This window comes from Hakea prostrata, chromosome 6, assembly GCF_041222555.1.
Source record: "Hakea prostrata isolate BN-2017 chromosome 6, UWA_Hpros_2, whole genome shotgun sequence".
NCBI lineage: Eukaryota > Viridiplantae > Streptophyta > Magnoliopsida > Proteales > Proteaceae > Hakea > Hakea prostrata.
The window spans coordinates 38847803-38875744 of NC_142605.1; the positions used below are offsets into that span (position 1 = coordinate 38847803).

Consider the following 27942-nt stretch of genomic DNA (forward strand, 5'->3'; position numbering starts at 1 on the left):
ATTTCCTTCATTTATGGCATCTTTGGCTTTCATGATGTAGGTTATAACCATAAGGAAACATCTCCGCTGGTTTTGCTTAGGGAGGGAAGGAGGGAGGGGGAGCGAGAGAGAGAGAAATGGGGTGTGCTGTGGTCGCCGGCGGGGAGGGGGTCTGGTCGTCGGCGGTGCTGGGTGGATACCGGTGGTGGTGAGTAATTTCAGGTGAGGGACAGGAAGAAGATGGGTGCTCCTAGGGTTTGGACATTGTCATTTTCCTACCTAGAGGGCATTTAAGTAATTTGAAATTAAATTTTAAATGATTTAAATAAAAGTAAGGGCATTTTGGTAGTTTTATAACCCATTTTAACAGCAAATTTAACTGTGAGTAACTTGTAATTATGCATGTGGGTGCCATGTAATTTTTGACACAAGAGTGGGTGGTCACTAGTTTCACCCCAAATATAGTGGGTGCCGTGTAATTTGCTCAAAAAAATAGTATGTACACGATAGTTGACGTTGAATCTAATATAAGTGAGACACCATTACTTGATCTACGCTATGACAGCGTGAAATTTACTTTTCTTCGTTTTATTATTTATTTAAATTATTTGAATATTATTCAATAATTGCTGTTATTATATTTAAAAATTGATAAAAATATTATATAATTACTATTGCCCCCCTGTAGTTTGATTTTATTACTAATAAAACCCTGTTCTTTATGAAATTATTGTTGCCCCCCTTCCTTATAACGGTGTTAAGTAGCCATTAAGTTTGAATATGTAATGTCTACTTTGTCCTTCATTAAAATTAAGAAATCAAAAGACGATGCTACCCCATTTATAAAAACCAGATTAAATATCAATTTTACCCTATACTTTATTTATTTTGAATTAAAGAAATGGGCAAAATCCAAATCCGATTTGGTTTCCCACCTTCACTAAACTTCATTTATTTTAAATTAAAGAAATGGGCAAAATCCAAATCTGATTTGGTTTCCCACCTTCACTAAGCTTCATTTATTTTGAATTAAAGAAATGGGCAAAATCCAAATCCGATTTGGTTTCCCACCTTCACTAAACTTCATTTATTTTGAAAATACTTTAGGTGATATTCAGTTTCCAATTTGAGTTAGAATTTGATTTTCCTTCCTCTTCGGTTTCTATTTGAGTTTTATTCAATCATTCTTTCTTTATTTGGTGGTTTCTTTTTTTAGAATAAAATGGATTATGGTTATTTTTTTCTCCACAGTTGATTAAGGGTACTACTGTAACTTGATAAAAGGATAAATAAGTAAAGAGATAAGTATAATGGTATTTTGGGTATTTTTGAAAAAATATAAAGATGCCACATCATCAATAAACTAACGGAACTTTAAGGTAGGGGGCATTAGTAATTGTACACAAAGTTAAAGGTTGGGTTAGTAATTTTGAAAAGTACAGGGGGGCAATAGTAATTATCCTTACTAATTACTTCTTGTTTTATAGTTAAAAATAGTGGAATATTAGTACAAGTATCAACAACAAGAAGAAGCCTTGTCCCAAATAAATGTGAGTATTAGTACAAGTATGTATGTAATTATTGGTGTTCTTGGTGTTCTTTATGATGAGTATTAGTACAAGTATGTATGTAATTATTGGTGTTCTTGGTATTCTTTATGATGATAATTATTTTTTAATTAAATTTGTAATAATGTAATTAATAAATAATATAATAACTATAGAAGATAGTTTAAGAAAGCCAAAATTCTAAACTTTTGGGAGTAATTTAGTATATGCTTTCTTTTTGTTTAGGGCTTATTACTAGAGTATTAATAATGTTTTTAAGATACTTAGTGTGTACTATATGTATCAGGTTACTCAGTTGCTCCTATATGTAAGATGGGTGATATTGTTTGGTTGCACAGGAGGTTATTGATTGCAGATAAGAAAAAGCCAGGGTGTAACCGTATACTCGATCCATGCTGTGACAATTTCAAATTTACTTTTTTTCGTTTTATTATTTAGTTAAATTATTTGAGTATTATCAAATAATTTCGGTTATTATATTTAAAAGTTGATAAAAAATACTAATTACTTTTTGTTTTACAGTTAAAAGTAGTGGAATATTAGGACAAGTATCAACAACAAGAAGCCTTGTCCGAACTAAATGGAGTGTTAGTGCAAGTATGTATATAATTTTATTTATGATGATAATTATGTTTTAATTAAATTTATAATAATGTAATTAGTAAATAATATAATTTATAAATGTAATTAGTAAATAATATAATAACTGTAGAAGATAGTTTTAAAAAGCCAAAAATTTCTGTACTTTTGGGAGTAATTTATTATATGCTTTCTTTTTATTTAGGGCTTATTGGTATTAATAATGTCTTTTGAAGATAATGTGTAGTTGTGTACTAGTATCAGGTTACTCGGTTGCTCCTATTTGTAAGATGGGTGCTATTGTTTGGTTGCACAGGAGGCAACAGATTGCAGATAAGAAAAAGCTAGGGTGTAACTATTACAAGAAACGAATTTGAGGTGGGGCTGCTAGATTAAAGGGTCATCTAACTAGAGGGGACAACAATGTCATTAGTTACTTAAAAGTTCTAGCTGAGATAAAGGTAGCCGTGGCATCTCATTTTTGGGGTGGTAAAGCAAAGAGGAGGGTGAAAAGGGCACACAAAAGTAGTTTGAAGATATCTCGATGAGCTGTTGGACTTAAAAAAGTAGGACTGTGATGAGGACTAACCATATGAGTTAGGGTTTCACGATCTAGAGCAGATGAGAAGAGCCATGACGGCAAGTAGAGAGAAACAAAGGATGGATGGGATGAGTATAGATGTCAAAAAGAGTAGGTTCATCTAGACAACCTGCATACAATCAAGCTTGAGAGGAGAAGAAGAGTGGGAACATTCCATTGAAGAGGACCTAAAACATGAGCGGCCCAGAGCCAGATCCCATTCGAGTCCCACGGCCTCGATCCCATCTGAGTCCCACGGCCCCCATGTATTGAGGCCAAGTTGAAGCATCCCCAGTATATGATCCAAATGCTAGTTTCTTTGCGCAAATCCTTCACTTTCAGGAAGCCGTAGAGCAAAATGTAAGAAGTTAAATCATATGTTTACAAGTGTGAAGGAAAAGATGGGGATTGCTTTCTCCCAATGGGAGGAAAAAATGTGGATTGCTTTCTCCCAATGGGCTTTCTACCATAGCATTCCTGCTAATGCAGCCCAATGGGCATGCTACAATGCCAAGTTTGATGAGACTAGTAAGGTAGGGACTAGAGTGAAGGGGCCAACCAAATTATGAGATTTACAATGTGTATCTTCCATATTACGAGGAAGATTTGAAGATGTATTGATGTAAACCAGTTCTAGAGGCATCATAGGGCCTAAGGTTGCTTCCCAAATCCCACGGCCTCCAATTCCACCACATTTTTGAATTTTTCATGGAGTTCAAGTTAGGGTGACATTGGGTCCATCATATTAGTACCCTAGATCTACTTTTATTTTTAAAATTGAGTCCTTACTTAGTAAGTTATTGAAGAGTCCTGACTAGGGTTGGATTCCTAGTTTGTGAAGGAGTCCATTAGGGTTGTCCACTTGTCCTACTTGCAAGAAACCAACATCTACTCTCAGAATTTAAATTGGAACACTCTAGAGTAAGCTATGAAGGTTCCTTCTGTGAGTTAAAGTATTAATAGTTGAAGTAGAATTGGATTGCAAGTCCACATTGATTAGTTGAGTCCTATTATGTTCTCTTTCTTAGAGGCGCTATAAATAAGCCTTCATACCTATGTGATCAGCAAGTTGAATTGAATTAACAAAATTGATTGAATGTTGAAGGCAAGAGAAGTTGTGGGTTTCCTAAGGAAGCCTGCAGCAGCTTCAAGAGATCAAAATCTCTAGTTTTATTCAAGTCCAGCAGCCATATTCCATCTTCAAGTAAGTATAGATCATTCCCAGCTCCATCCCAGCCCTTATCTTCTTCTGCTCTAACACCTGGAACTCTCTGTTGTCCCCTTAAACCCTAGTTTTTAGAATCCCAGCCCTTATATTAGCTTCCCATCCTTTTACTCACTCTCGATCCCAAACCCCAGCCGCTTTCCTTCGCCAAAGCCCTAAGGAATTCTGCAGACTGCATCTCCTTCATTAGAAACTGTAACCCAAGAATTTTCAAACTCCTAAATCTCTTTGACCATTCATCCGAACCTTAAAATCCTTTTAGAATTAGATTCATTCAGCCCTATTTGATACTTGATCTTAACCCTAAAACGTAAAACCCTAATTCCTATCAAACCCTAGACTTAAAAAACATAAACTATAAAATTCAGAGCTGAAACTGCAACTACAGCAAGGTTTATTAATTGGAAACCTTAAACCCCTAAGCCGAGCCAAAACTACCCTAAACCTAGCCTAAACCTTACAAACCCTAAATCTATCCAACTCATTCACGAAAGGTATTTTGAGCCTTAGAAGCCCGTTGATTCTCAGGGAAGAGGATCCTGGAGTGAGCTTGGTTCTAGGGCAACATTCAAACAATTAAACCCTAGATCTTGGTTCACATCACATATATTGATGGGTTTGAAGCCCATGTAGAGCACTGTGGGGTGACAGTGATGTGTGATGGTTGGGCTGGTCCCACTAAGCAGTCCATCATCAACTTTATATTGAATTGTAATGGCTAATGGGAGGACAATGTTCATCAAGTTTGTTGATGCATCCAAGGAGAAGAATGCCTAACATTTTTACAAGCTGTTAAAGGATGTGGTGAAAGAGGTTGGAGTGGATAATGTGGTATGGATTGTCACTAATAATGGCTCCAACTTGAAGAAGGTTGGGTTGAAAATGATGGAAATCCTAGGTACAAGTTCCTTTGGACTCCTTATACTGCACATTGTGTTTGACCTGATGTTGAAGGAAAAGGGGGAAGGGGGGATTGGAGGGGGGGGGGGAGGGGGGGGGAAAAAAAAAACACCATTTTTTTTTTTTTTTTTTGATCATAAAACTGAAAATGCATTACTAATAAGTTACCAAAGGGTTACAGTTACACTCCTGGTAGGAGTTATCTAAACTGTTATGGTGGTTAGACTCTAAAGCTCTAATGGCCTTAGTATTAAAAGTTTGCATTAGGGTAGGGGATTTAAAGTTACAAAATGATGAATGATCTGTTTGTAGCATGATTTTCGCCAAAAGAGAAGTGTATTGTATTGGCCAAGCATGTTGTTTTGGTTCAGATAGTAATTGGATTACTCTTGGCTGATTGCACCAAATTTCTTTGATCCGCAGATGTGACTGTTTAGTGTCTTGTAATCCCTTCCAAATTGCTAGTAGTGTAGCCAGTATTTCATCTTCCTCCTTCAAAACTCCATCAGCTATTATTCTAACTTTGTCATTCATGCCAATCCCCACCGTCCATCCTGCGCCTCCTAGTTGTTGAGCCCGAGCCCCTGCACATATTAAGATTGGTAAGTGAAAGAAATAATGATCAATGGAATTAGTACTTACTTGTGCAGTGTGGAAGAGTAATGAATTGTCCGGTTCCCCTTGTGTGTATACTGGTTTCAGATTTAAGTCTACAATCCATCTGTTAATTTGGCTGAGGAGAGAGTACGGGTTTGGCTTTTGGTTTGTGAAACAACAGTTGTTTCTTTGTTCCCAAATGAAATAGCATGTTATGATGAAAATGGAGAAGAACCACTGTATTGTATGGTTCTCAAGGTGTGCCTGGTTGAGGAAACTATTACACCAATGTAATATTGTTGAATGGGTTATGTTTTCCGTTCTCAGGCCCAACTGTCCTGCGGCCCATATCCTTTTTGTCCAATCGCACGAGATGAAGACGTGCCATAGTGTTTCACTTTCCCTTTCACATAGGGCACATTTGTTCTCTATTCCCGTCCATTTTGCTATTGCTGCTTTAACTGGTAATCCTGCATTCAGTAGACGCCAAAAGAATGATTTAAACTTTGGGTGAATTGGCAATTTCCAGAAGAACATCCACCATCTTGAGAATTCTGATTGATAGTTGTGGTCCTCTTGTTTTTTAAGTGCTTTCCCGGCCAATTTTGCTGAGAATTCACCAGATGTAGATATCGTGGAGATCCACCTATCATCATCAGAAGAGATTGTGAGATTATGAAAAGTGGCAGTATAGTTGGTAAGAGAGTGTAGATACTCCCTATTTAGTTGTACTATTTGTGCCATTTCGCCAACAGTGACTTGTGAATTCCAAATTATTTCACTCGGGTTTTGTTCTGCAATTGTTGGTGCGTTATTCGGCCAGGGATCAAACCAGAATGAAGACTTTCTTCCATTCCCAATTTCTCGTCTCACCATTTGTTGTAGAGGTGGAAGGATGCTACATATACTTCTCCATGGCCAAGATCCTCCCTTTTTCATAACCTTCGGGTGGAAGATGCTTGTCTTTGGAAAGTATCTTGCTTTTAAAGTTGACGCCCATAATGAATGAGGTTCTGAAAGCAGTCTCCACCCTTGCTTGAGCAGTAGCGCACAATTGACATCTTCCATTTTTTTAAAGCCAAGCCCTCCTTGTGCTTTTGGCAGACAACATTTGTTCCATGCCACAAGTGTCATTTGTTTTCTTTTGTTGGGATGCCCCAACCAGAATTTTTGGCATTGTGAATCAATTTGTTGGCAGATGCTTTTGGGAAACCTGAAACACTGCATGTGATAAACAGATAACGGTTGTAGGACAGATTTTATAAGTACCTCTCGACCTGCAAACGACAGGGTGCAAGCTTTCCAAGAAGCAAATCTTTTTCTAATTTTTTGTAAAATGAAGCTCAGGGTCTTGGTCTTCGTTTTCTCCTACAAAAGATGGGTTCCGAGATATAGTGAATCTTTTTTTAATTCACTAATTCCCAAAGTATTAATCAGTTTTGCACGCTCCTCCTGTCTGACATTCCTACTAAAGAAAGCCCCACTTTTTTCAAAATTGATCTGTTGTCCCGTGACATCAGAAAACAGCTCAAGCGCCGCTTTGAGTGTTAAGATGTCCTCAGTTTCTGCTCTACAAAATAGAAAGGTATCATCTGCAAAGAAAAGATGGGAGATTTCGGGAGCATGCCTTGCCACTTTGATACCCCTAAAGAGATCCAGATCTCTGTATTCCTTTAGGAGTCTGGATAAGATTTCCATGATTAATAGAAAGAGGTACGGGCTTAGCGGGCATCCTTGCCTAAGGCCTCTAGATCCGGAGAACCATAAATGGGGTGAGCCATTCAGTTTGATGGAAAAAGAGGCAGAAGTTATTAGTTTATTTACCAAGCGGCACCAGTGTTGATCAAAGCCTAGAAAGGTAAAAAGGTTATCAATGACCTGCCATTCCACACGGTCGTAGGCTTTGGACATATCCAACTTTAGCGCTACATAACCTGTTTTACCTTTCGTATGAGACATGAAATGAAAGATTTCCTGTGCCAGAAAGATATTGTCAGAAATCTGCCTATTTGGGACAAAAGCCCCTTGAAGTGGAGAGATAAAGAGCGGGAGCAGGGGTTTCAGCCTTAATGCCAGAAGTTTGGCAAGGATTTTGTAACTGACATTACAAAGACTGATTGGTCGAAAGTCTGAAACTTCCTTGGCATTGTCTTTTTTAGGGATAAAACAGAGCAAAGTGTGGTTGATACCCCAAGGCATGGAGGTTTGAGTGAAGAAAGAATTTACTAATTGAAACACATCATTTGAAATCAGGTCCTAGTGTTTTTGATAAAAATAAGCATTAAACCCGTCCATCCCAGGGGCTTTGTAGGGTCCAAGAGAAAACACCACTTGTTTAACTTCCTCCCTAGTCGGTGTGTTCGCAATTTGGGACATCCCCGGGCTAACCTCTATTGGTGGAAAAAGGCTTGCAACAAAATTGGAATCTAGTGGATTGGATGATGTGAGCAGGTCCTTCATAAAATCAGCAAAAACCTGGGCTATCTCAGTTGGTTTAAAGAAAGTGTGGCCATTAGAATCAATTTGGTTTAATTGACTCTTGAAAGTACGAATTTTGGTGGTCATGTGGTAAAACCTGGTATTCCGATCACCATCAACAACATAGGCCGTTTTTGATTTTTGAAACCAAAACAATTCTTCCGCTCGTAGGGCCCAAGAGATTACATTTTTCTTCTTCTCAATTTCCAACCAGTCAGGGTTAGGTCCTTGCTCCATCCGATCAATTTCCTCAGAAAGATTCCAAAACAACTGCGTTATATTCCCAAAATCCGATTTGTTCCACTTTTGAAGAAAACGGGAGAGATTTCCCAGCTTCCCTTCGAAAGAACAACCGTTATATTCATTCCAGGTTCTACTAACCACATCGAAGAAATTGGGGTGGAGATGCCAAGCAATCTGGTAGTGGAAGAGTTTTCTAAAGCGGGAAGGTGTATTTTTGATGGTGGACAAGAGAATAGGGTTGTGGTCGGAACAAGTAGCAGGCAATTTGCAGACCCGAGCAAGAGGGAATAAGGAGATCCAACTGGGATTTCCAAAGACATAATCCAGCTTTTCCTTCACTAGATTAGGAGGTTTTTGTTTGTTACTCCAGGTGAAGTAAGTCCCGACATCGGAAACTTCTAATAAAGAAGAGCATGAAATTAAGTCTAGTAAAGAAGAAAGAGAGGGTTGGGGTTTGTATTGGTTTCCTAGCTTCCCATTGGCCGACAAAACTTCATTGAAGTCCCCAAGCAAAGCAAAGGGAAGATAAAGGTTGAGCAGAAAGGTGGACAAAGTATTCCAAAAAGGTTTTCTCTCAGCATAGGTGGGTGGGGCATAAATAAAAACAATGATCCAGGGCGATGCCTCATCGCACCGAATAACCATCATGTGATTATCCACAAAAATTACCGAAAGGTTTACATGGTCTTGGGCCAGCACCCATAATCCACCTTTAAGACCCTTGCTGCCCCTGCTATTAGAAGAGCAAATAGGACTGTAATATTTGAAACAGCTCCTTTTATTTTCAAAGAGTTTAGGATGATCCGAGCACTTGGTTTCACAGAAAAAAACAATTTCAGGTTTGTGCTTCTTCAGTAATTTTTCAATACACTGAAGAGAGAATCTTCCATTGATTCCCCTAATATTCCAGGTAATTATCTTCATTTGAGAAAAATGTAAGATTTACAATCTAATTAGGCTACCGTCCCTTCCACCCCAACAGAGGATACAGATGGGATAATATCTTAATAAAAGAGAAGGAAAGTGAACTAAAGAAATAGAGATATTCAAGGACGAGCTTATGCAAAAGATATAAATATAGATTCAACAGAAAGAGGGTGCTGATAACTAATGAGTAATAAACAGTAATAAAAGAAGAGCACCGTTTAACCAAATTTGCTAATTAGATAAAACATCACATATAACCATGAATTAAAAAACATGACATATAGCCAGAAATTAAAACTTGACATATACCCAGAAAAATAAGAACGCAGCAACGTAGTTAAAAACAGGCAATAACACCAAAAGGTTCATATAGTTCATGAAATTGGTGTGAAAAAGACTGTTAATGAACCTAACCAGAAAAACGGTTACTTGGTTTTTTCACCACCTTTTTATACCAGCAGAATAAAATGGCTAAAATAGAAATGAAGTAGACGATGCACAGGTCAAAAAATTCACTGTAACGATGGTAAGGAAAGACCTGGGGGGCTGTGGCTGTGTTTCCCATAAAGTTAGCTTGAACAGATGGGGCAAACATCGGTTCCGCTGAAGTGTAACCGAAGAAGTTGGCGTGTCGCGCCTTCATATCTTCCCAGAAAATATGTAGCTGGGCACCAGGATTAGGGGAAGATGCTAGAAGTGAGTTGACTGCAAACTGATAAGACTCAAGAGGGGTGGGGAAGTCCTGTGGTGGTGCCATTCGCTGGCGTTTGCGGCCATGGGCGTCACCTTCTTCCATACCCGAGACGAAGAAACCCGAGACGAAGAAACCCGAGACAGCACCATCACCCTTATTCTCCACGGGGACTGCTTCCGATACAGTAGACGTACTCGAGGTTCCCGAATTATTCACCGTAATCGACTGGATATTGAATATGTGTACAGCTCCATTTCCATTTCCGCCCCCTTCTTTATTTTTGAGCATGTTTAACAACTTCGAGAGTGCAGGATCAGAAATGATTTCATTCTTGATTTTTTCATTGTTGAACTCACTTGTATTCAAAAGGTCTGGGTTGCCATCACCAGTTGCAGTTGCATGAACAGGTTCAACAAGTTCATCCGTAGAGGAGGGAGGCAGAGTCATATTTAGATGCCCTTTGCCAGCTTGAAGAACCAGCTTGTCATTCTCAACAAGCACATCATGCATACCATGCATACCTTGAGAAATGCCATGAGAATTAAGTTTCAGAATATTTTCAGCTTCAAAATCATCAGATTCCACAACTTGTTTTCCTTTCAGCTTTCTAGAGTCTTCCTGTTCTCCCGTAGGAAAACCCGAAAGCACCACATGGGAAGCACTATTACCTTCCAATTGGTCTGCATTCACCATAATATTATTATTTCCAACACTATTTTGAGCAATGAAGCCGATGCTACCAGTGGTGTTACCTCCCTGTTCATTCTTTATAGAATCAGAGGAGAAAGAATCAACAGTCGCCGGGGATGTTCTGAGGAAAGCATCGACAAACTCCATGTCAGAGACGTGAACTGGACCTTTCATTGGTTGCATCACTCCACAGTAGTTTGGCACAGAAACAAGCATAGGCTCCAGCACAGAACGTCCACTCGAAAAGGAAGCACCCCTACGCATTGGGTTCGTGATGACCTTTTTGTAGACCTCATCAGCATCAAGACACAGGATTGGTGACACTCCACGCTCATATATTTTGCAGAACTCAGCTTCATGGGATATTTTCCCACAGTTGGTACAAATGAACAGCAGTTCATAAAGAACATTAAGAAAGAACCATTCCCCTTTGACATTTTTAATTGGGATGGTAAACTTAACAGGTTTGTTGATATTGATCAGAACTTTCATACGAGCACAGTTGATGGGAAGACCCAGGTCATGGAAGTTGAGTTGTACATCGAGTACATTGCCAATATCCGACGCAGCGTTGAAGCATTGTTCAAATGCGAAGCAGTCCTGACGAACATCACGGAGCTGGATCCAGACTGCGATCGGGGGAAGCATCTCCTTCTTTCTATTCTCCGGAAAAGGCTCGACAGAGAGATGCATTAGGTGATTGCCAACCCACCATGGAGAGAGAGAAAGTACTTTGCTTCTTAGTTCAGTAGAAGAAAAAGTGGCTCTCACATTGTCACGACCTCCGCAAGCAACCGTTAGAGCTCCCATGTCCTTCCAAAATTCTGCCAAACTACCACAGAGGAGGGCCATAGGGATCGGAGGGAAACCCAGAGCATAACCAAACAGGGTTCTGTCAGCTGGTCCCTCAACCCGTGACTTACGCGAGAGTTTCCAGGATGCAGCTTGCCTTCGTTCGTTCATTCTGGGCGATAATCTGACACTTGTGGGGGAGGATGTTACAGTAAAGGGTTGTCTCGGAGTTTTCGATCTCGGTGAGGAAGAGAGTTGACGCTCCATGCTGTAACACCAATGAAAAGCAAGAAAACGACAGTAGATAGCCGCAAAGAAATCAAGCAGGTAACAACAAACAGTAAGAAAACAGAAACGATGCACTTCCCAACTGGATAGATTTAAAAAGTAAAGTTAAACAAAAAAGGTAAGTGACCGACAGGGTCACAAAAGAGAGTTGCAGAGCTTCAAACAGAGCTCAAAGACAAAAGAACCGTAAGCAAAACAAGTGAGGCAAAAAGAATAACAGGTGTAGAAGTAGGAAACCATTAATGCTACTTGGCAGGAATTCAAGCAGTTAGGTGGCTATCATAAAGGGAACACCTGTGCCCATAACTACACATATCTGAAAATTTCAAAAACACGTCTTCTTAGATTTCCTTCGAATTCCTTCGGGTACCCGAATGCCCCATTGTTCAAACCGTTTTTAGGTTGACAACATCCTGCCCCCCAGGAAGGGAACTAGCACTGCCTGTGAAAAAAGAGGTAGAACAAAGCAAAGACGGGTAGAGAAAATGAGGAGTAGAAGTGGATGAGTGTCATTTCAAGGAGTAAAAAAAAAGTGGCGTTGAAATCAATTTCGTGGGTCCTCAGACTAATCTAGATCCTAGCACTTGTCCCTAGCTCTCTTAGTTCATTCAATTTGGATTAGCCAACACTTCATCTACAACCATGGTTACACATTGCATATGTTGAGAACAAAGTGTGGTGGTTCTTTACTTAGGCTGGCAATTACAAGGTTTACGACTAATTGGGTTGCATTAAAAAGCTTTGAGGCTAAGAAAATCGGCCTTATGTCCATGTTTGCCTTAGAAGAGTGGTTCAACTAGGAGGGTTTTGCAACCCCAAGAGGAAGAGTACCCCAAGCCACCATTTCTAGTGATAGCTTATAGGAGAGTTTGAAGAAAGTGGTAAAGGCTCTTGACCCTATAGTGATGGTGCTAAAGTTGGTATACCAATAAAGGAAGCCAACTTTACCACATATATGGGCTGCAATGGATATGATGAACCTGCAAGTTGAACAAGTCTTCCCAAGGGGTAACAAGAAATTCCTTCAGATAATCTAGGAACAATTGCAGAGGCAGTTGCAACACCCACTACATAAGGCTGGCGAGTTTTTACTTGGTACTTGGTAGCTTATTGTTTTCAACTAAACTAATTATCTTTGTTAGAAAACAAGCATTAAATAATCAAAACAGTAGCTGAACTTGAACAAAGAAAAGAGAGAAGAAGAAGAAGAAGAGAAGAGAGATGAAGAACTAGTAGAAGAGGCTTATGATTCTTGCTTAGGAGTCTAGAATCATAGAGCCCTTTTATTTATAGCTTCTAATGAATCTAATACTACTTGAGAGACAAGTAATTGTCCTCTAGAAAAAGGAAACAAAAAATTACAACTTTAGTAACTTCCTAGCTCCTAAAATAGAAAATTTTGAAAATAGAAATTACCACCAAAATAGAAACTATGCTTTCTAAAAACTCCCAAAACTTATGTAGCAATACTCCAACATTAGAAATAGAAAGTAGAGTAGCATCACTAACATATACTGTTCACGTGAACAGTAAACAATATGATTTTACTGTTCACGTGAACAGTAAAAACATATTGTTTACTATTCACGTGAATAGTGTCGTGAACAATAAATAGCCCAAGTGTATATACTTCAACACTCCCCCTTAAGCTGGAGTGTACACAAAGAAAACTTCGACTTGCACAATAAGAATAAACTTGAAAAGTAGCACCAATCTTGAATCGTGTAGCAATGGCAGATGTTGATAAACACGAGAAAAGTTCACCAGGAGATAATCAACACCAACTTAAAAAAAACTTTAATTCTTCATGTCAATAGAACCACCCAATATTGAGAACAATCGACGATGTTAAAGACGAACAAAGTCCATAAGTATAGCAGGATCAAAGACACTATCCATATAATGCCGGTAGTAGGGAGAAATATCCACACTAAATCTTCAAAATTGCAACTCCAATGTCCATATAAATGCTTCACAAGAAGGCAAGTAATAGGTAAAGCATGGGTAGGTAAAAGGCAATATTGATTATTGTGGACCAAGTTGGTAAGGTAGTATGGGATACTACGGACTAAGTAAGTAAGGTAAAATACAGTATGGGTTACTGCGGACCAAGTAGTCAGGTAAAGGACAATATAAGTAAATATAGGTAATGATATTGTTGTAGAATGCCATAAGTTGAGGACAAAGATCTTCACAAATAATATCCATCAACACATCTTTAGTAGATATAGAATAATGTACCATTCTCCCCCACGTGTAGATTACACGTGGACAATTAAAGATGACCAGTGACAAGCATCTTAAAGTATGAGCACAAAAGAAACCAAGAAGGAAAAGTAGCAACCACAGAGCAGTGTATTATTCATCAATAAAGCTGATCAAGTAGCAGAAAATCGTCTCATAGGACAAAGTCTTGTTCACCAAGGGGGAAAAAAATAATTCTGGACCACCACTAACCCTTAGGCAGGAGCAAATTAGATCAGGAAAAAAAAAATTGAACCAGCTTGGAATCTCAAAATTGCAGTAGTCGTTGCAGCAATCCACTCAGAATAAGTGCAATAATAGTAGTTGCAGTAGCAAATAATATTAGATCTCGGACCATAGCAACAAACTTCTGCAAGTTTTGAAACTCTAACAGATCTTGATATGAAGGAAAAGTAGTCCTCTAGGTCTTTGTAGAAGTTGTAGATAAAAAGAAGGGCTAAACTTGATTCTGAAATAAACAACGGAAGCAGTAGTAAAGCAAGACGGTAGCAGTATAATTTTTTAGAACAGAGAAATTCATTGAAACAGGGGTACTAGTATACGACTTGTAGCAGAACTTATAGCACAAACAATGGAAGACAATACTTAGGTCTTGCAATCCAATTTTTCAGAACAGAGAAATTCATTGAAACAAGGGTACTAGTATACGACTTGTAGCAGAACTTATAGCACAAACAATGGAAGACAATACTGAGGTCTTGCAATCCGAATTATAGGGATATCTTCGCAAGAATCAAGAGGAATCCCAGGACATTAGGATAGTGCAGATCGAACTTCAGATGTGCACCAAAAAAAAGAAGGTAGTAGCAGCCTCAGTTGAATCAAATAGGTAGACATATCCCCAGAAAGCTTGGGGCCTTTTTGTAGTATTAATACATAGATATTCGGTGCTTCAAAAGTCAAAGAGGAAGGATAGCCATTCACAATTACTGCAGCAAAGGTTGGGGCTACCCTAGATGAGAAAAATTAAAAAAAAAAAAAAAAAAAAATAAAAAAAAAAAAAAAAAAAAAAAAAAAAAAAAAAAAGAAGAAGAAGAAAAAAAACAGGGCAGCCAAGATAGAGAAAACAGTCCCTAGGTTGATTAAACTTGCTCTGATGCCATGTTAGAAAACAAGCATTAAATAATCAAAACAACAGCTGAACTTGAAAAAAGAAAAGAGAGAAGAAGAAGAAGAGAAGAGAGACGAAGAACTAGTAGAAGAGGCTTGTGATTCTTGCTTAAGAGTCTAGAATCACAAAGCCCTTTTATTTATAGCTTCTAATGAATCTAATACAACTTGAGAGATAAGTAATTGTCCTTTAGAAAAAGGAAACAAAAAATTACAACTTTAGTAACTTCCTAGCTCCTAAAATAGAAAATTTTGAAAATAGAAACTACCACCAAAATAGAAACTATGCTTTCTAAAAACTCCCAAAACTTATGTAGCAATACTCCAACATTAGAAATAGAAAGTAGAGTAGCATCACTAGCATATATTGTTCACGTGAACAGTACCGTGAACAGTAAAAACAGATTTTTTTACTGTTCACGTGAATAGTGTCGTGAACAGTAAATAGCCCAAGTGTACATACTTCAACAATCTTGTTGAGTTTCTTTCTATTCCCTCTTATTCTTTTTAGCATATTATCTAAATCCTAGCACCACTACAAGCATCAACTTGGGATGGGGCAAGATTTGATCAATGCAGTCCAAAATGTTATGGAGAGGATAGAACCATGTCCATTCGAACAAGCAATTATCAATTTCAAGGTGGAATTAGTTGGTATTATGTATTGTGTAGTAGTTTAGTAAGGGTAATTTTATACTAACCTAGTTATTGTTAATTTTAGATGAAGGCTTTTAGGGATGCCAAGGGTTTTGGCCGATCAGTGGCAATGTTGGCTCGTGAAAGCACTATTGTCTATTAGTCCAAAGCTTCAGATAGTCTCTTTTAGTTTTATATTTTAGTCTATAAGGCTATTAATTGAATTCCATATATTTGTTGCAGTTGAGTGGTTGCTGCAATATGGGGATGACTCACCCAACTTGGCAATATATGCATGTAAAGTGCTCTCACATACATGTTTTGCCACTATGAGTGTAGCTGCAACATTCAACCTCATTCACTTTATGAGGTGGAACCAAATAGGTGTGAAGCGGTAGATTACCTAGTTTATGTACATTATAGTATGAGATTTAGAGAGAAGCATATTAAACTAGGGATGGAACGTGATAATAGCCCGATCAAGTTAGATGGGATATTTGAGGTGGACCATGATGATTATAATACCCTCTATGATGGTGAAAGAGATGGGGGAAAGCTCAATTAACAGTCCTAAATGGGTTGGGATAAATTGGAAGGATGATGTTAGGGTTTTAACAAAGAAATATGGGATGTGTTGGAGATACCCAGACTTACCTAGGATGGAAAGGAAAGCCTATGGTTAAGCCTAGGAAAGTTTAGGAAAATATGCTGTTATAGGATTTGGGTTCTTTCTTTCTTTCTTTCTTTCTTTTCTGTTCTGAAAAATTTCAGAACTGCTGCAAAATCAAGAAAGGGGGGAAAATAGGGGAGGAAAGGGGCTGGGGAGAGGTGCTGCAGAGTTTGGGAGGGGTGGGGAATGGTTTCTAGGGTTTCCGCAGGGTAGGGGAGGGTGCTGGGTGGCTTGCGCTGGAAGGATGGGGTGGGGGAGGGAGTCGTGGGGTAGGGAAGAGAGAGGAAGGGCTTGAAGGGGGATGCGGGGGGCTGTACTTGATTGAAGGAGAGAGGCTGCTGTGAGTGTTGAAGTGCTGTTGGAGATGGAAAAATCTTGCTGAAATTTGAAGAAGATGAGCTTTAATACCCGCCATGGCCCTCATAAGAAGACCAAGACTTGATTTCCTTCAAGACTCTGATTTTGTTTATTCAATTCAACTTGTCTGTTTACAGAGAGGAGGGGGCTTTAAATAACCTTACACTTAGAGGAAACCTAACTTGACTCAGCTTGAGGATCCCTTATAGACTAGGATCCCCTCTACAACTAAATAGATAACAACTATAAAAATCTAAAAGAAAAAGAACTTGTAGCTTAATATCTATTTATCCAAAAGGAGTCTCACTTTAAAATTGCTTCCAATTTGGACTCCATCTCTGACTCAGATTCTCAATACTAACTCAACTAAAAAAATAATAATAATAAGATATGGACTCACAAAAATATAAAGAAAACTACTAGACTAATTTAGTGTCCAACTGAAGTGGGAAAAAGGCCAAATAACCCATTGTAAAATTCGGCCAGGCCAGTTGATGGGCCAGTGGACTTGGTTCTTGGGCCCAACTTACTGGTTCGAGGGGGGGGGGGGGGGGGGGAGGTAAGCTTGCTTACATCAGTTCCAAGGGCAATAAGCTGGGTTTGGGAGTCAGCAAGGCCGGTGTGGTTCACAAGAGAGTCTCAGTTCACTCATGCAACATAAGATGTGAATCATGGTGGATGTACCTTCAGCTAACCTCATCACAACCTTTGAGCTGAGGATGAGAGATATGGATATCCAATGCATATAGCCACCTTGTCAGGCACCAAGGAATCCATGAGCTTAAGGGAGCCTTGAGAATTTGGACACTGGCGAGCACCATTGTTCACTGATACCTAGGACAGCGCTATGGAGAGACCATTAGATCAGCACCATATGGTGGTTATGGAGCATATGGTGGATTTGCTGGTGGCCCTTCCTTTGAGAACACTGCAGCATATGGACATAGGAGTGGATATGGGGAGTCATTTGCTACTAGTAATGTCTTCATATGGATATGGGGTAAGGATTGGGATCATCATTTCTGGATAAGCAACAATTTTTGTTAAAGAAAAGAGAAATTGAATTGTAATCAGCTTAGAGGGCTTGTGGACTAGCAACAATTTTGTCAAAATGGGCGTTGGATCGATCCATGGGTTCTAATCAGCTTATAGGTTGGTTCATTTAAGTGTATTTTATGGGGATTTACAATTTTAACCTTAAAATTAGAATATTAGTGGGAAGACTAATTAGGTTTTTGAATTTTGGGACTTCTCTTACAAAAACAAGTGCATTCACAATGATTGCAATGGTGGAAATATTTTTTTTCCTGCACATGAAACCTTCTCTCTCCTGGCATCATTCCTGTCTCACATTCTTGGTGAGCACTCTTCTTCCTCCTTTTATCTCTCTTCATAACCCTACCCCCTCTCCGCTTCTGTCCCCGAGGCGACGCCTTGAGGGCCAAGGTCGCCTTATGCACATCATATAAGGCAAAGCTTGCCTTACACCCTTGAGGACCGCCTGGACTCCTAGGCGCCGCCTTGACAACTATGATTCTTGCTGCTCCCACCCCTCCCTTTTTTCATTTTTTTTTAATTGTCATTCTTCTCCCTGTCGACTGTCACCTGCTGTCCCTCTTCTTTTCTTTTTTTGCCTCCCCCATTCTTTTCCCGGCAGGGGTCGTCCTTCCCCTGCATTCCTTATGGCAGCTCCTTATTGCCTCCTTTCCCATTATTTCCCTCGTTTCTTTTCTGTTCAACAAACCTGCTGCATTTTTTCTTTTTGATTTCTACCTCTCTTATTCTCACAGCCAAAACCCCATCCTGCTTATTGTAGTTCCTTTAACTGTACCCTGTGTTTCTTTTTTTAGTTATCTAACTACTGTTTTGTACCATACCCAGGACCAGCAGGTACTTTATTTCTCTATTTTATTTACTAATCACTGCCCCTGTTTGCACCTGATACTGTTTACAATATTTAATTTTTCTACCTAGAGCCAGCTTGTTTATTTCTCTTCCTGCAGTAGGTTTATGTGCATTAAATTCTAGGATCCTTCACATTATTTTTTGCTGATATTTTCTGATAGTTGTTGGATCTTCTGACTGGCAGAGCAACTGTACTTTTGGCACTTCTGATAAATTTGCATTCAACTAATTATATGTTGTAATTCCCACCCCATGTGCTCTAAATGAGTTTTGGCTTAGTCTTGCAAGCTAATTCAGGCTGTTATATTGCTCTATTCATTTTGTCTAAGTTGCATGTTGATCATTTATTTGCTGCTGCAATCCCCTATGTTTGATATTTTCTCATTAGAACTTGTACCCACCTAGAGTACACATTACCAGCCCTTGTAGGATCTCTAGTCTCGAGGGTACCCCTACATCAGTTCCCTGTCATCTGCAAAATTATGATACCATACCATATTGGAGATTATTTCTGTGATTCTCACTTCCTCATGATCCATAAATGATTGGAATTTGCTTGCTTGTTTCTTACTGTTTCACGAGGTATTGTACCTTTGAGAAACCAAATAGTGTTGGTTTTGGTGTCAATTTTAGGATTCACAATCTAAGTATGCTATGACTGGAAGACCACAGTATAAAGCCTGGATCTTATGCATTTAAGCTTTGACAGTGTCTTGGGCTTTTTGGCAGGCAGCAAGCTTGAGAATTGCAGAACAGTATATCCAAGCCTTTGGTAACATTGCTAAGGAGGTAAATAAGGGATCAAAAGACACTGAATGTGTGGAGAATGATATGTTACAGAGTTAATTCTTTCATTTTCTAATTGGCTGCATACATTTACTGTGGGGGGGAAAAATTGTCTGCATACAGGGCACAACTATGCTTCTCCCTAGCACAGCTTCCAATCCTGCCAGCATGATGGCTCAGGCTATGGCTATCTACAGAAGTCTGCTAGGAAATGGTTCTGGTGGTGGGCTGCAGCAGTTATCTCATTCCAAGTCCCCAGGCAACAACGAAGGTGATTTTCCATCTGAAGAAGCTGGACAAGGGAGGAGCTCTTCACCTGATGTTATGAACGTCAAGGATCCTGAGACCATTTCGTCTGCTTTAGGTTTTTCATTGCAGAGTCCCAAGAAGGGAGAAAACTGAAGGCATCAAATCTTTGATCATATTGGGGGCAAAGCTGTCTCATGTCATTCAATTTTGTCATCTTGGTAGGAGTTTAGGTTTAAGTTTCGTACCAGACTTTTCCAAATTTTTCTTCCCTTTTAGACGTTTTCCTTTCCATTGGATTTAAAATGGAATGAAATTGACATAATGTGATGAGACAGGTGTTTCATTGGCCAAGCATCACCAGATGTTCTCAACATTATTGGTCTGCTTATGACTGGTTGATGTGATGATTTCCGTTGAAACCGCCTGTGCTACCATGGAAGAATTGACTAAATACGCTTTCTGTGATTAGCGAAGTTACTACTACTACTTAAAATACCAGGTCTCAAGTATTCATTTTTTTCTGATAAATTTGTTAGCCTGTTTCATTTTTCTTTGAGCAAATTACGATGATACCTCAAAATAGAGGCATTATTGAACTAATACCCCATTTTATGTTTAATAAGCACATATATTCAATATATATTATTATTATTATTATTTTTAAAGTTCAAGGGTAATGAGGCAAACCCCAATCCAATTATATATATATATATATATCCAATAGGTAGGTTCTGCCGCATCTCCAGTGAAATGAAGGAAATGAATGCTTTCTTTTTCCTATCTCTTCTTGTGGAAGAAAAAAGAACCCAAAAACCCATGCACCCAAAGAGGAACAGGATTGTCACGCAAAAGTAGCAGAATTCTGGTCAATGGGAACTCGAGACAAAGAGAGAAGAGAATAGCAGTGCTTTGAGATTGCTGTGGGCATTGCTTAGGTCATTCCTTGAAAGGAAAAGAAGAAAAGGGGAACAAAACAGAGGAGAAAGAAAGGAGTAGAGAAGAAGAGGGGACAGGAGAGAGAAATCAAGAATGATTTTCTTTGTTTGCTTTGAGATAGGTCGTGAAGATTTCCTAATGATGACTATCACCTTGTCTAAAATGGTGAGGAGTTAATTTTTAGGCCAATCATATTCACTAGTTGTGAGATTTAAAATGAAAATTTTGAAATCTAACTCATTTACTAGCCATGGGGATTCTTTCTTGGTGGAAATTAAAAGAGGCTTAAAGGGCGAACACCAAGTCAAAATCCACTTCAAGTCTGAACCCCATGGAGCAATCAAGAACTGTGGGAATGAATGCAACGATGGAGGTTCCTTGACTGTCGGATGTCATTGTCTTCGAATTTATTCCATCCGATTTCTCGTTCAAATTTTGAACTTCTTCTTGACAACTAAAAAGATTTAAACAAGTTCCAACTTCTTCTTGATTCTCTTGAAAGGAAAATTTTCACCCTTCTTTATTAACCCAGTCTTAGACTAAATGTTGCATTCAGATATAAATATTATTTTTATATTAAGATTTTTTTATATTTTATTATTATTTTTTTTTTTTGGGGGGTGAGAGGAAATGTTGATTCCCTTCAGATAAAATACGATTGCTCCGACAGAGGGTATTACATTCCAAAGTCCAGGGATTAATTCCGTCTGCGAAGCTGAGAGGAAAGCATCTCTTCTAAACCCTCTTACGAACGGAAAAAAGAACTTTTCTAAGACTCAAAGTAGGAGAGACCGTTCACTGGCCACTGGTGCATGTGCTAATTAATCAAAAAGGAGAAAAATTCATTAACTTGATTATTAGTTCCATTAGTTACAAATGGTTATAATGTCGGTGCATGCATGGATGGGGCTGTGAACAGCAATAACCATGCACCAATGGTGATGATGATGATGATGATGATGATGATGATGATGATAATAATAATAATAATAATAATAATAATAATAATAACAAATTGCATTTACACCCAAAATAGAGATCTTAAAGCATTGACACCGCACTTTATGTTTGAAAAACACAAATGCCCTATTCTGTTAGAATGGTTAGTTATATTATCACGAAGACTATTATATTCTTCTCTATCAGATTTATTCTCTAATAAATCTTATTCTCATTTATCAAAAATAAAATAAAATTTCATGAAAGAATAAAATGACCAAAATATCCTTATATTTAGAGCATTTAAAATGATTCACCCAACCATAGGTGGCTGAAGGGAGAATCCCTTCACTCATCTTCTTTCCATCCCACACCGGAAAATAGTCACCACCACTGAAAATCGCCCACTGCCGGCAACGATCAGATCCCCTCCCCGTCGGTGACCACAGCCCGCCCCTATTTCTCTCACTGTTCGACACCCTAGATCTCTTACTATACGACCCAACAATGAAATCAATGCAATTTCTGGATTTTCTCTTTAGAGATTCATTTTTCTCTTCTATTTGATATATTATATATGTTTTTCATTTTGAATCCCTTCTTGAGGTCGAGAGTTCCCCATAGAAATAAGCGAGTGGGTTGTCGTTGAAATCACAGGTGCCACCGGCGATAAGGATGCTAGACCTGAGGCATACGATGATGGGGTTTTCGTGCCACACAAATAGGGCTCTAATATGGTGCCAAATCAGGTGAAGTGGATCGAAGTAGGAGGAGAATCCGATGTTGGAGAGTGAGTAGAGAAGGTGAGTCAGACAAGCGGAGTGTGCCGTTGACAGAGGAGGAGGTGGTGGTGGTGAAATGGGTATTTTGGATGTGAAGCCAAACGCGAGAGAAAGGGTTGAAAGCGAAAGTAGAGGTGAGGGAACGGTTGCGATGGTGAAGGGCGTAAACGATGAACCAGGGTTTGAGACGAGGAGAGATGCGGAGGGAGGTGGAGTCTACAGTATCTCGTTTTGAAGGACAAGCCCGCCGATCTCCACTCTACACAACATGGAATGAAATCTACAATATCTATCAAACAGAGATTAGACCAGATCAAAGCAACATGAGATCGATTCGTAAATTTGGAGAAACATGGATTTACTTGAATGAGATCGTGAGAACCAAGGGAATAGAATAACCCGGAATTTAGTTCGGTGGTGGAGATGGAGCTTCTCCGTTACTTGGAGACACGAGAAGCTGCCACCAAATCCAGTAGTGTCCATCTGCGGTGCCAAATTTGCCGGTGAAAACTTCATCAAGAAGCACACTGGACCTGGCATCCTCTCCATGGCCGACATTAGACCCTAACACCAACAGGCAAAGAGAGGGGTAGAGGTAGAAGATGGGCGAAGGGATTCTTCACCCACCTGTTTGAATCATTCTAAATACTTTTCTAAGGATTTTCTAAGGATGTTTGTTTAGATTTTTTTCTAAGATTTTAGTAAGGGTATTTTTGAAATTAAAGAAAAACAAACAATGGATTAACTAACAGTTTCACTAACAGGATGGACTAGTGTGTTTAATGAATTGGGGTGTTTGTCTTTTTTAAACATAAAGTGAGATGTCAGTGCTTTAAAACCTCAATTTTGGGGTGCATTAACAATAATAATGATACAATATAATGAGATGCTACATGCATGCAATCATCGTTTGTTCAATCGTATCTGTTGGCATATGATCATAGATCATGACAGAAGAGAATATAAATTCTTTTATGGGTAAAGACAGAAGAGAATATAATTGAAGAAAGAGAGAAGGATGGATGTGGATTAAATATGCATATGGTCTTATATATACCTTCCACCTGGGCCCTTCCAATCGATTCTGCAGAGATGCTGATCGGGAGTGTTCTTCTTTTCAAAAACAGTAATAAGGTATGGTGGACGGTTCTACCAAAAGAAAAAAAGGGGTTTTAATGGAAGGACGACATCGGCCGGTGACAACTTTTGTCTGATCAGGATCAACCACAGTCACAGTCAGTCACAGCCACAGCCACAACCACAACTACAACCACAGCCCGCAGCATCCACATGAAGAACAAGAAGAATAGCCAACCAATACTGGGGCCCTGGCTGGCAGCAGATCTAGAGAGAAGGAGAGAGAGCTCATGTCGAATCTCATCTCGAGTCCCATCCCAAGTGCTATCCCATCTGGGAACTGCAGTGGTCTGTTGTAGTCCACTAATGATGTATACATGATGCTGTATACCTAACCTGGACAGCCGTAGTTTGGGAAGATTTAGAGATCAAACGATACGTACATTAGGCAGATAGATAGATGGATATGGATAGACATTATAAAGAAAGAAAGAAAGAAAGAAAGAAAGAAAGAGAGAAAGATCGATGATGGAAATCCTAAGGGCCTGTAGAGCAACTAGCTAGATCGAGGATCGGCTGGCTATTGATGATGAGAGTCCATTCAGTCATTCCAGTGACCTGGTGCTGGTGGTAGCAGTACCTAGCACTATAGTGACTATACTATATTATATATATACGTGTATCGGTGTATGTATATATATAATGCATGTTGAGAACTGAGATTCCCTAGCTATATATATAGGCTATTATTATAGCTACCACCCAGGCATCCATTAATTGCCAACGGTTGGTTAAGTTTCAACAAAATAATTAAATAGCTCTCCAGCTTCCAGGATAGAATAATATATAATGACGTCGACGCTCGCATTGGCTGGCTGCATATGGGAAGAAAGGATCCGCTAAAAAGGAGTCAAAAGCAAAAGACGAGGACAGCGTAATATATATATTATATAAAGAATTCCCAACTTGATTCGTAAAGTGATGAGATCTTGCATGCAATTTGCTTTGCCTGGAACCCCCAGAATTTTTTATATTATATTTTTCTTTTCAAATCAAAAGGCCGGCCCTGCTTTATTCCTACTTACTCTGATCGAGTTTTGCTTGTTAGCTAACTTTCTTTCTCTGATGCATTATAAGCTTCTGCCTTGTAGTTCTATCGTAAATAAATTCGATCTGGATATATATAGTAGACCATTAATATGCCAATCTGCTAGCTGCAGATCGATCGATCGATTGATTACAACTAGCTACTTACGCATGCACGCGCGCGCGTATATGTATATATATCCATCCGGCAGCCCTGCATTTGCATTGAATTGACTCATCGATCCGCTAGCGAGCAAGCGAGCAAGCGAGCAAGCGAGCACGCGAGCACGCGAGCACGGAGCACCTCCCCGTGAAACCCCATCAAATCCTTGACTAGAAATTGCTTTGCAGATCATAATCGGAACATGTGGTGCGAGGAATGGCAGCCGGTGCTGGCAATGGTGGGCATAGATATTGCCTTAGCGGTTGTAAATGTGCTTCTCAAGAAGGTGCTTCAGGAGGGAATGAACCACCTGGTCCTGGTCACCTACCGCCAGTCCATCTCCACCGTTTTCTTAGCCCCCATTGCCTATTTTTGGGAAAGGTACGTACCTACCTACCTACCTTACCTTACCTACGTACTTAAATTTAATTCTAAATTTTAATTGAATTGAAGAAACCCTTTCTTCATTCATTCATTCATTCGTCCCCGTCATCAGGCCATATATATATAATTGGTTGATTATTACAGCACCAGTACTATACATATATTTATATTAGCTTGCTTGCTTGCAACTGAGGGTTTCTTCTTCTCCTTCCTTTAATTTGATAATTTGATAATTTGATAGTTTGATATTTGGGTGATTTTCTAATCTGGCATATATATATATATCGCTTAATTGTGCAGGAAAACCAGACCAAAACTCACAGCTCCCACCTTGTGTCGCCTTTTCTTCAGTGCAATAGTCGGGTTGGTGAAGCGTGCTTGATTTCCCTCACTCCACTCCCCGACGCCATCACAATTCCACACATCGATCATGATTCATGACCCAATTAAGCATGCATGCATTATGATCTCCCGTGACAGTGATAATCACAATATATATATTAATAATATATCAATTAACGATGGATTAATGATAATTCATATATAATAATAAATAGCTTCCTGCGCGCACCCATTGATCCTTGAGATCGATCGATAGAGCAGTTAATTCTACGGCAACCAAACCGACAGATTTTGTTCTTAATAATTAGTAATTAATGCCGACAACGGCGATAGCTGTTTAATTATATATTGATAGTCTGTCGGGGGGTTATGCTATAGAATAAAAAAAACTGCAGCGGGAACTTAAAAATTTCTATATATTAATTATTTATCCAATATGTATATATATATATATATATATATATATATATACTCTGAGACTGAGAGTATATCATCATATATGCTAGCTTTAATTAATTTCCTGTACGCGCGTTTCCAGGGCAACCATCACTCAGAACCTGTTCCTTTATGGGATTGACTTCACTTCGGCAACCTTCGCCTGCGCCTTCATCAACATGGTGCCTGCCATCACATTCCTACTGGCTCTACCATTCAAGTGCGGATTAATTTAATATAACACATATACAAATTTAGTATATAATTAATACATGTTGAGCAGATCAATTGATTGCATGCATGCATGCAAATCGACTTGCTCTCCTCGATCCCTCTAATGTATGAATTAACGCGTATTAAAAAAACTCCATGATCGAGCAGGTTAGAGAGTTTGAACTTAAGGAGCAAGAGCGGGAAAGCGAAAGCGTTGGGTACGGTGGTGTGTGTTGGTGGAGCCATGGTGCTGACACTGTACAAAGGAACGGCATTGACGAACCTGAACCCCAATTACCAGAATTACTCAGAGCCGGGTGGCGCTGGTAGTTCAGTAATCACGACGACGATGACGACGAGGAGCACACAACAACAACAACAACAACAAGAATAGTAGTAGTAGTACTACTACTACTACTAGGGCGGAGCGTTGGACGATGGGGTCATTAGCCTTGGTTGCTGGGAGCATCTGCTGGTCGTCGTGGTTCCTTATTCAAGCCAAGATAGCCAAGCAATACCCATGCCAGTATTCCAGCACCGCCATCATGTTACTCTTCAGCGCTCTTCAGTCGGCCGTGCTCACCCTCCTCATTTACAGGGACAATATCATTTCCATCTGGATCCTCAGAGGCAAAACTCAGATCTTGACCGTCTTGTATGCCGTAAGTAGTATATTAATTATTCCTAATTTCTCGATCGATTCGATCGATCATTATTAATTAATTCTTCCATATATGATATACGGATATACCTACCTACACGTACGGCTACGTACACTACAGGGAATGGTGGGATCCGGCTTATGCTTTGTGGGCATGGCATGGTGCGTCAAGAAAAGGGGTCCACTCTTCACTGCAGCATTCAGTCCCCTCATTCAAATCATCGTGGCTGCCTTTGATTTCTCCATCCTACATGAACAACTTCATATAGGAAGGTGAGTGAGGATCGATCGATAGTTAATTATTGATTATTGATTATTGATTATTGATTATTGATTATTGATTATTGATTATTTCTTAATTCTTGTCTATTAATTAATTAATTAATTAATCCCTTGCATCCATGCATCATACTATGGTTTAATTGGTTTCGATTTCGAACAGCATTTTGGGATCTTTTCTCGTAATTGTTGGTCTCTACATTCTTTTGTGGGGCAAGAGCAAAGAGGTCAAAGACGATGATCAGCAAGTGGAAGGTCAAACAACACATGTCTATGTAGCAAATGAGAGCATCCCTCCTCCTCGAGGCTCAACATCCCAATGCTAGCTGCGCTGCTTTTTTATTTCATTTTCTTGAAAAATTTCTAAACATATATAAAAATATAAAGACTAAATTAAATAAGAGACCTTTCTGCTTCAATATCATTATTGTTCAAACTCTGCTGAGCTGATCATGATTCAAATTGAACCTGAAAGAAAGCATGTACTACTTAATTTATTTTCAACAATACATTCTCTGAATCTTAATTACTTTCACTTTCTGTCTTCTTCTTCTTCTTCTTCCGTTTTTCTGTCTCTCTTTGGGGAGGGTAGGGATAATATATATATATATATCTATCCACATGCTCTATTTCTTGACATTGTACTACTCTCCTCGTAATTGTCCCATGCTCTTAACCAAATATCTATTTGCTGGTCACTGGATCAACATATATACTCATGAGGTGACTCAAAAAAGTAAAATAAAAAAAATAGAGGATAGATAGGTATAGATAATGAGTCTGTATCACTACCATTTTATATACAGAGAACATGGATCAACCATCTTATAATGGGCGGGGGCCCATCTGCTTATAAGCCCACATGTCAATATATATATATATAGTAGTAATATAGGCTTTAAGATGTTTACCAAAAAAAAAAAAAAAAATATAGGCTTTAAGATTGTTAACTGGAAAACTCATTTCACATTAAAGGGATCAATTCCAATATTTGGTGGGTAGCGTGCCTTCCAAACCAAACCCATTAATTGATTTTTTTTCCATGTTGACCATTTAAGTTGGGCTCAAACTCTGGGTTGTCCACTTATATGATGTTCTCCACCAACCCATGCTAGTGAACTTGAAAT

At 39.0% G+C, this 27942-nt stretch overlaps 2 protein-coding genes across 3 annotated transcripts in view; both read left to right on the forward strand.

The window, feature by feature from the left end:
* Window positions 1–20165, forward strand: part of LOC149013972 (uncharacterized) — a 51634-nt gene extending 31469 nt beyond the window's left edge. Inside the window, exons 8-10 of one of the 2 annotated variants that reach the window (XR_016173906.1) lie at window positions 19213–19272; window positions 19393–19736; window positions 19854–20165. Coding sequence is in view for 1 of the 2 variants with exons in the window: in XM_089158097.1 (XP_089014223.1) it covers window positions 19213–19272; window positions 19393–19671 (339 nt within the window). In the remaining variant the exon portion in view is untranslated. Of the gene's footprint in view, window positions 1–19212; window positions 19273–19392 lie in introns of both variants that reach the window. The other variant, XM_089158097.1, reaches the window with a different exon arrangement.
* Window positions 20166–24378: 4213 nt separating this feature from the next.
* Window positions 24379–27343, forward strand: LOC149013973 (WAT1-related protein At3g30340-like). The gene is made up of 7 exons (XM_089159379.1): window positions 24379–24882; window positions 25186–25248; window positions 25766–25882; window positions 26044–26201; window positions 26239–26537; window positions 26658–26809; window positions 26979–27343. The coding sequence occupies exons 1-7, from the start codon at window positions 24704–24706 to the stop codon at window positions 27139–27141; spliced, it is 1131 nt and encodes a 376-aa protein (XP_089015505.1). The 5' UTR covers window positions 24379–24703; the 3' UTR covers window positions 27142–27343.
* Window positions 27344–27942: the final 599 nt, after the last annotated feature.